At 36.5% G+C, this 9869-nt stretch overlaps 1 protein-coding gene across 2 annotated transcripts in view; it reads left to right on the top strand.

The window, feature by feature from the left end:
* The first annotated feature begins 442 nt into the window (after positions 1-442).
* LOC119479680 (transformation/transcription domain-associated protein) overlaps positions 443-9869 on the top strand; it is a 90843-nt gene continuing 81416 nt past the window's right edge. For both annotated transcript variants that reach the window (XM_037755542.1, XM_037755543.1), the window contains exons 1-14: positions 443-539; positions 2222-2404; positions 3404-3453; positions 3739-3849; positions 4131-4235; positions 4662-4745; positions 4995-5051; positions 5221-5346; positions 5838-5915; positions 6354-6442; positions 6970-7066; positions 7916-8054; positions 8835-8913; positions 9526-9760. In XM_037755542.1, the coding sequence (XP_037611470.1) occupies positions 2305-2404; positions 3404-3453; positions 3739-3849; positions 4131-4235; positions 4662-4745; positions 4995-5051; positions 5221-5346; positions 5838-5915; positions 6354-6442; positions 6970-7066; positions 7916-8054; positions 8835-8913; positions 9526-9760 (1350 nt within the window). In that variant the 5' untranslated portion in view covers positions 443-539; positions 2222-2304. The remainder of the gene's footprint in view (positions 540-2221; positions 2405-3403; positions 3454-3738; positions 3850-4130; positions 4236-4661; positions 4746-4994; positions 5052-5220; positions 5347-5837; positions 5916-6353; positions 6443-6969; positions 7067-7915; positions 8055-8834; positions 8914-9525; positions 9761-9869) is intronic.

Raw genomic sequence — 9869 nt, 5'->3', positions numbered from 1 at the left:
TTGTCTGTTTTAGTTGATATATATAAAAAATGAGGCATGATACACACCCCACAGAAGTCTGTATCACTGACATGCACATGCTTCCTAATAAAAAATATTTGAAACCATGCTTTATATTAGAAGATACAGTAGTAGGCCTATACCTCTCTCAGTCTCAGAGGGTACTGCCTATGGATGTGACCGTGCGCAGTTACCCGCAAAGTTACTTCCTCTGCTAACAATCCTGGGGAGCCAGAAGACCATCGAAAACGATGGTCTTATTACCACTGGTTTTCTCTGTATCCCTCCGCTGGCACTAGAATAAAACGTTTTGACCAAATACAATTATATTCACAAAACTGAACATAGGTTTTATCACTTCTCTGCATAAAGCTTTGTCAATTAAATATTATCAGATTGTATTCGTGCATTAATAGGGTAAATATGATACGGAACACGCGGAGGGATATCCCTACACCTTGGTTGGTCTCAAGCCCTGAGCAGCAGCAGCAGCGAGAGCGCGGCGGATACGGAGCTTCAGTTCCTCTCTGTGTTGCTAGGTGAGTGCAAATTAGTCGCTTTTTCTTACACATTATGGCGAAATAGTATGTGTTTTACGCATATTATTGTATACTAATAACTTTTAAACCGTTTCTTGTCTGATAAAGGATGTTTTCTCCCCGTGGACTGTGTTTATTCTCTCTTAAACTTCATGAGTGTAAATGTTAGAGCGCTTTCTTTCTTTGGGTGAGGCTAGCATATTAGCTAACGGCTGCTAACGTTTTCTGCAAATTAACACCATTATGTGGCTCTTTTGGCTTTATTGAGCGCATACATAAGGGTGTAACACATCTTAGTAATATAACAGTTCCCACTTTGAGGCTGAAAAAAAACGTTTTTAATTCACAAATACTGTCGGGAGTGTGCAGAAATGTGTGCTAGCTGGATGCTAGCAGTGATGTCATCACTGTGCGCCGCGTTAAGAGGCATGTTTGTGTGGAACTGTTACCGGTTTACTTTGAAACACTCATCTTCATGTTGCAATGCTGGTTTGACTAAATGTTCTGCAAATATAACCTTCATGACGCTGAAACGTTTTTAATTCACAAATATATATATATATATTTTTTTTTTAATATATATATTTTTTATATATATATATATATATAAATAAATTTAAGCAATAATACATGTTAATATGTTTATTATGTTATGTTATATATATTTATATATATAAATTTAAGCAATAGTACATGTTAATATGTATATTATGTTGTTATATATATTTATATATATAAATTTAAGCAATAATACATGTTAATATGTATATTATGTTATGTTATATATATTTATATATATAAATTTAAGCAATAATACATGTTAATATGTATATTATGTTATATATATTTATATATATAAATTTAAGCAATAATACATGTTAATATGTATATTATGTTATGTTATATATATTTATATATATATAAATTTAAGCAATAATACATGTTAATATGTATATTATGTTATGTTATATATATTTATATATATAAATTTAAGCAATAATACATGTTAATATGTATATTATGTTATATATATTTATATATATAAATTTAAGCAATAGTACATGTTAATATGTATATTATGTTATGTTATATATATTTATATATATAAATTTAAGCAATAATACATGTTAATATGTATATTATGTTATATATATTTATATATATAAATTTAAGCAATAGTACATGTTAATATGTATATTATGTTATGTTATATATATTTATATATATAAATTTAAGCAATAATACATGTTAATATGTATATTATGTTATATATATTTATATATATAAATTTAAGCAATAATACATGTTAATATGTATATTATGTTGTATATATTATGTTATGTTTTATATATATATATATATTTATGTTATGTTATATATATATATATATATATATATATATATATATATATACTTGTGAAGCACTAATTTTCCCCGTAGCAACGCTGGTTTTTGCCTAAAATGCTCAGCAAATATAACGTTCATATATAACATTATGTTATATATATTATGTTATGTTATATATATATATATATATATATATATATATATATATATACTTGTTAAACACTAATTTCCCCATAGCAACAATGCTGGTTTTGTCTAAATATTCCAGCAAATATAACGTTCATGTCTTCATTTAGATTTACGACAACCAATCTATTTTCTTCTCATTTCTGCAGTGTACATGAGATCACACTGAGATCAGCGCAGACCGCTGTCTGCCCCCTTTCCCAACAGCAGTCTGTCGGTCCCAACTACCACCATGGCCTTTGTGCCTGCACCCAGCCCCACCGTGGTCGACCAGACTACACTTATGAAGAAGTACCTGCAGTTTGTGGCAGCACTCACAGACGCTAACACACGTGAGTTTGTACACTTCGTAGTGTATTGCTAGACAGGAGTTATGTCAGATGTCTGAAAACAGAAGAAGAAAGCTTCAAAATAATGCAGTTTCAGAAAAAACATCTATCTGTATTTAATCACATTTAAAGTATAACATATATATTTCCTTAGATTATTTGTTGTTGTGTATAAGTCAGTAAATTTAAGAACTTTCTCCTGAGTTTGGTATTACCCAAAAAAATTGTTACCCAACAGTGATGGTTTTCCATTTCATCGTGTCATTTTTTTATCTCCTTTATGCTAAATTCTGAGCTGGTTTCATTCTCTAGACTAGAGAATGAACAGGTGATCAGATGCAGTTAGAACTGTCCCGAATAAAACATTTTTGGGCTTCGAAGCTTCCGTGAAAAATATTCAAAGCTATATCTGACTGAGAATTACTAATAATAATTTATGTTTAATATATATAAATTAAAAACAAGGCATTTGAATACTGATTTGGAGGTCGAATACCATGGCAACGGTCGAAGCTTCGAAGCATTTGGGTCAGCCCTAGATATAGAATTGATTAGTGTGACTTATTTCATTACTTTAAATCAACTGTTTAAATATTTGGCTATCATTAAGAGAAGTAAGGATGTTTATACAAAAGGAATTCATGTAAGAATGAATGTAGCTATTCCCATAAAAATAGAAAGGGTCTTACAATATTTCTGTTTGGAATTCGAATAATTAAAGTTACAAATTGATGATGTGATTTTGAGGCACTTGTGCTTAGCATGGGCAATGTGATGAGAGCGATAACCTTTAGTCCAGTCAAAGGTACGTGTGTCTGGGAGAGTGCTTGACTGTGTGAGTGTGAGTGTGATTCCTTTGTACCTTTTGATCAAACTGGACGCTGAAAGTAAAACTGATAAGATCTGAGCGTCCCTGCTGAGCACATGGAGACGGCCAGGAAAGTTGGAGCCGTATCATTAGCATATTTGATTAATGGTGTCGTTCTGTCCTTCAACTTCCAGCTGATGAAACTAAGCTGAAGATGATGCAGGAGGTCAGCGAGAACTTTGAGGTAAGTTTGATGAATGTTCTCAGTGTGTGCTGGAGGGGATTATCTCTTTTGATGTATTATGATGGATTTTAAGAAGTTTTCTATATTCCACAAATGTTTAATTCTCTAAGGATTTTTCGAGTTGTAACTGAACCTAGGAAAAATACAGTTTTTGATTCAGTGAAATAAGCCTGCAGCAACGAAGAAAGATATTTGATGAAAATTTGCACAGCACTGAAACATGACTGCAGGATATACCAAGTTACTTACTACATGATATAACATGTCTTGGTCTTTCGATTTCAGAATGTGACATCTTCACCTCAGTACTCCACCTTCTTGGAACACATCATCCCTCGCTTCCTCACATTTCTTCAGGATGGAGAGGTGCAATTCCTCCAGGAAAAACCTACACAGGTATGTGGCTAAAGACAAGAGTTAGGGCGTCTTCCTACACTTACCAATTTCAATCTATTACCCAATGTTCAAAAACTGTGCAGACAGCAATCCAGTGTGGCAGAAATACTGACAAGTTATGTTACATTAAGTAGCACGACTGCAGTTGTAGACATCACGTACTAGCTGACCCACTTGCTATGATTATAATCCAATACACCCACTTTTGATTTAATCAATCAAGGTGATCATATCAAATGGTATGATTGTAAAGCTGTATTCTCTGCTTTTTTTTTTCTCAGCAATTGCGGAAACTGGTGCTGGAAATCATCCACCGCATTCCAACAAATGAACACCTTCGCCCACACACCAAGAACGTCCTGTCTGTGATGTTCCGCTTCCTGGAGGTATGAGTCCTATTCTCTTACAACAGAACATTTTATGTTTTATTATTTTGCATCGTACCGTCAGTCACTTTAAAACTTGTAATTTTACTGCTCGTAGTTGATTTGCCATATTTTCTAACAGCTAATCAAAGCTCAGTACATGCACATAAAGTGCTTGGAAATTAATATTAACCACCTCCCGAAAGCTGCAACATGGCTGTGGTTGTAATAGTTTGGTTTTTTAGTTGACATTTTACTAATAATTAATAAAACAGGTGGGGTTCATTGCTGTGGAACAAATACAGTGGATGGGAAATCAGTGAAAATTGTTGATGTCACTGTGGATAGTGGGCAAAATAAATATTATGCAGTAATTCTATAGCTACAAGAGCTATTGTGGGGGCATTTCACATTCTTGTTTTTTTTCCTTGTGTTTTTTTTTCACAGATTGAAAGTGAGGAAAATGTGCTGATATGCCTTCGCATCATTATTGAGCTGCACAAACAGTTCCGACCCCCAATCTCTCAGGAGGTGAGAATCTCAGCCTTATTGCTTTAAAAAAAGGGGTTGTGAACTGTACTGATGGATGCAAACGTGCAGAGTGTTTTTTTTTTTGTGGTCTACTTCTTATAAAGACAAAAACATATTTGTAAATTTTCTTTTGAGAGATGTGATTATTAATGATTGGTTTCCTCTCATTCTTATGAAAAAGAATAGAGACATTTGAGCATTTTCTTGAAGTCTTGGATTAACTTGTTTCCCATAATCCCCTCTTCTCAGATTCACCACTTTCTGGACTTTGTGAAGCAGATTTACAAAGACCTTCCGAAAGTTGTTGTAAGTACAACCTCCACAGCAGGTGGCTTTGCTTTCAGTGAAGAAGTGTTTGGTTCTGATTTGATTGTGTTTTTACTTGAAGCACTGAGTCTTTTCCTCTCTGCCTGTCTTCCTTTCCACCTGTGTCTTGTATTTCCCTCTAACCACTGTCTCTTTCTGCTCCATCCAGGCCAGGTACTTTGAGAACCCGCAAGTGATAGCCGAGAACACGGTTCCCTCCCCAGAAATGGTAGGGATGATCACATCGGTGTTGGTCAAGACTGCACCTGAGAGGGAAGACAGCGAAACACGAACAGTAAGCTGACCAACAGTTTGTAGGAGTTTATATCTCCATACCGCACAAGTTTACAGTACTGTCTATAACCACAGGATGGTAGTAGTGCACCATGTTGGCAGAACTGCCCCATTACTTACCCTTAAATAGAAAATACATAAAAACACGCACATTTGTCAGTTTAACATGATGCTGCACTGAATTTGTCTCATTGAGGACCGTGGTCCTGTATTGACTGCCAGTTTCCATTTTACAAAGACTTTACTGAAATATAACATAACATAATCCAAGTAAAGTAAGTAGTATAAAAGTGTGACATTTTGTTAATGTACAAGAACTGATAGGATTCAAACCAGCAACTGTGGTCAGAAGTCCACTTCTTTAAACTTGTCAGAATCACTTTATTTTCTAGGGCTTCAGCTCTAGAAGGTGTGTGGTGAGTGTCTGGCATTTACATCATCCAGTTATTTCAGTCATCCTCATTGTGTTTCTCACTTTGTTTCTGCCTCTAGCACACCATCATCCCACGGGGGTCCTTGTCTCTCAAGGTGCTGGCAGAGCTGCCTATCATAGTGGTGCTGATGTATCAGGTTAGTAACATACCCATGAACATCTCTAAATATAACCATCACACAGTAACCCTTGGTAGCGTGGTCCAATAACAGGAAAAAGGAATAAGTGAAACAAGTTATTGCAAAATGTGTTATCTGCTTTTTTGACCTAAAACGTTGCAGTTTACATGCAACAAAAACAGACTTTGAAGTTTATATGAGATGATAAATTTGAAGTTTAGGGAAAAATATACTTCCTTTTTAGGGTTGGAAATTGTGTTGCTGTTTATTTAAAAAAATGTTGACGACTCACTGCATTTTAGATGATTGGAGTCATGGGAGTTTTATCATGTTTCTCCCTAAAAATACATCTAGAAAGTTTTGTAATCTATCATTTCGGCCGTAATAACGCGCGTGTATTAAAATGAGGTTAGTTTTCCATTAACCGAGATTGTGTGTTTGCTCTGTCCCCCCCAGCTATACAAGCTGAACATTCACAATGTGGTGTCAGAGTTTGTACCCCTCATCATGAACACCATCATGCTCCAGGTGTCTCCGCAGGCCAGGTGAGATGCATCTCTGTGTATGTGTGCGTCCGTGCAGGCTCATGCATGTGGGCTGTTCAAGTGTGTCTCAGATAGGATTTGAATGTGCCTTTTTAACACATTTCATTTTCACTTCACAGCCATCAAAATGGGTTTAGGCACGTTTTTTCCCCTCCCCATCTTCCACTAGCAAAAACCCGGAGTTAAAATCCATTTGGGGGAAGTTAAAATGGTAGAAATTGGCTTAGCAGGAGGTGAAACATCTCAGGGTAGGAAGAGGCTTGTGTTAAGCATTCGGAACAGGAAGCAAATGGAGCAGAGTTAATTTGGAAAAAAATACCTCTGGCAGGTAGAGAGAGAGCGTCTTCCTGACGTGCAGTAACAGCTGTGACGCAGACAAACAAATCATCCATATAGAATTGAGTCCCATATGTAGACCCACAATTTCAACCTCTGTAATTGCCACCTACTGCAGGTATACAACATCATTAATGTCTTTGATGGGACTAAATGGCTTTTATATGTAAATGGTGCTGTTTCCTTTGCAGGCAACACAAGCTTTATAACAAGGAGTTGTATGCAGACTTCATTGCTGCGCAGATCAAGACTCTGTCATTTCTGGCCTACATCATCCGAATCTACCAGGTACACCTGTTTGATGACTGCGTGTTGCATCAGTTTCCACTGTAAATTAATGCGTTGAATGAGTCATCATGCCTTAAAGGGAAAAAACATTTATTTATAGTTGAAGCCCTTTCACGTGCATTGTGTAAATTAAATATAATTTTTAAATGTTTTTTTTAATGTTTTTAAAATGCATCCTCTTGTCAAACTTGGCTTTAAGTTAACTACTAGCAAAGATCCCCAGAATATAAAGATATAGATGTAGTAAATCAAGCAGACGTGTTTGGAAGGATTGTTTTTTGGATGTCATTTCTTCTTGTGGTTGTCAGGTGGCAGGAAACCACATTATGTTACATTGGAAGCCAGTGTAATATAATGTGCTCACTGATATGAAGACACCAAAGCTTGGAAGAATTAAAGATAAAACAGACAGTTTAAAAAATTTAATTAAGACTTTATTATTTACTTAACTTTATATTGAGTTTTTCACTCTGAACAAGAATGAATGGCACAAACAGCTTCCGCCTAAGCTATCTCTTGCTACACTGACTGTGTGCAGACATTATCAGTTTGTGACAGTAAAAACTCACAATTGGCACAAACATAAAATAAACTCTGATAAAAAAGAACTTCTAACCCACCTAGAATAATTCTATTAGGAGAACTGTTTGTGCTGCTTTAGACGCCCTGCCTGTCCAAATTAAATTAAATGATTTCAAATTGAAAGAATATTGAATACTTGCTCAAAGATATGGCTTGTATTGGTATTGAATTAGTATAGTAACTGAACATAGCTAGCCTCAGTATACAATAATTTAAGAATTAATTGTGCTTTTAATCATTACTTTGTATGTGTGTCTACCCGATCAGGACCTGGTAGGGAAGTACTCTCAGCAGATGGTAAAGGGCATGCTGCAGCTGCTGACCAACTGCCCCTCTGAGACGGCTCACCTCCGCAAGGAACTACTCATTGCAGCCAAGCACATCCTCACAACTGACCTACGTAGCCGTATGTACACACACACACATACACAAACACAAAAGTACATATAACCAAGTGTGAAACAGGAAAAACAGAAGGCTGGTTGTTGTTTTTTTTAAATAGTGGTTCATATTTTTTTTCAACAGTTTTTTTCTCCTTGGGGAAAGTTGAAGAAACTTTTAAGGCTAATTGTAGTTTAATGTGTTCTTCCTGGTCAAAACATTGGCAGCCAACATTCTTGCCAAGTCACACACTTCATTTTTCACATTTCACACTTCTGAAATAAAAATTTTATTAGCTGTCAAACTGGCTGTAGGACCTCATTTCAGTTTTTGTGACTGAGCGGTGAAAAGTGAGACTGAATGAAATGGAATAAAAGCTCAACCACCCAGCAGTGAAAATCTTGAGACAGCAATTTCACATTTTGGAGGATTTTCTGCATTACACCGCGAGTCACTTCTGCTTCTGTGGCTCAAACCATTTTTAGTGATTCGGATCAATTTCTGCAAGAGATTTGACATTGTGGAGCTGCAGAAAACTGAGGAAACTATCTAACTATAATTAGGTGTTTTAGTAACAGTTGTTCTCTTGCTTCCAAAGCAGGGGAAAGGGCAATGATACAGTTATTATTACATTTGATAAAACAAACATTTCTATTATTTTATGTACCTTTTTATTATTTTCTTGTAAAAAATGTATTATTTAACACCATGTATTGCAACAAATGTAGACCCTCCTTTTCTTTTTCTGGGGCATACCTAAAATCTTTGAATCATGCCAATGAAAATGTATCTTATTGTGTTTCAGAGTTTATACCTTGTATGGACAAACTTTTCGATGAATCCATCCTGATCGGTTCTGGATACACCGCTCGGGAGACTCTTAGGTGAGTTTTGTGTGTGTTCAGCATCATTTGAACTCCTTGGTGTGTGTCTCTCTCTCTCTCTCTCTCTCTCTCTCTCTCGTGGTTATTTGCTCAGCCAGGTGCATCTTAAGTGTTCTCGCATATTAATCAGGCAGTTCTCAGTGCTGCCGAAATTTCTCAGGGAAGCGAACTCCAAAGCTGCAGCACAGATCGCACTGTCAAGTTGTCATGTACGCCCGCATCTCCAGAGGGCAGGCTGCCAGCACATCCCCCCCTTAGGTCGACTTCAAAACCTTGTTGACCCTCTTCAGATGCCAAACTCGCTCGCATCGTCAACAAAATAGCTGTCATTTCACATTAGTACTACATAGGAAACAAGGCAGTTGGCTGAGACCTGGCAGGACTATCAGTGTCACTCATTAGCTCACTTTCTCCTCCACATCTCCCTCGCAGTTTCATTTGCATCCCCAAAGCTACTTTCCATATCTGTCAAACTTCTCCTAACTGCTCCTGATTACTACTTTCTGCCTTTTAGAGAGTGTCAGTTCACTTCAGTTTTCACTACTATTAAGTCATGAAATTATTATAATTCTGCCCCAAATGTCATAGTTACATGTTTCCATTTCTTTCCAGACCCTTGGCCTACAGCACACTAGCAGACTTGGTGCACCACGTTCGTCAGAACTTGCCCCTGACAGATTTATCCCTGGCCGTGCAGCTCTTTGCGAAGAACATTGATGACGAGTCACTTCCCAGCAACATCCAGACCATGTCCTGCAAACTGCTGCTCAACCTGGTGGACTGCATCCGCTCAAAGTCAGAGCAGGAGAACGGCAATGGACGGGACATCCTGATGAGGATGCTGGAGGTAGGAAGCACAGAGCTTGGATCAACAGACTGATATCTTTTACATACACATTGATAAATAAATCTGTATCAAAGAGTCAATTGTTTTCCTCTCTTTCTCCTCTAAATCA

The sequence above is a fragment of the Sebastes umbrosus genome, chromosome 20 (assembly GCF_015220745.1).
Source record: "Sebastes umbrosus isolate fSebUmb1 chromosome 20, fSebUmb1.pri, whole genome shotgun sequence".
Lineage (NCBI taxonomy): Eukaryota > Metazoa > Chordata > Actinopteri > Perciformes > Sebastidae > Sebastes > Sebastes umbrosus.
This window is presented reverse-complemented; position numbering and strand designations above follow the sequence as displayed.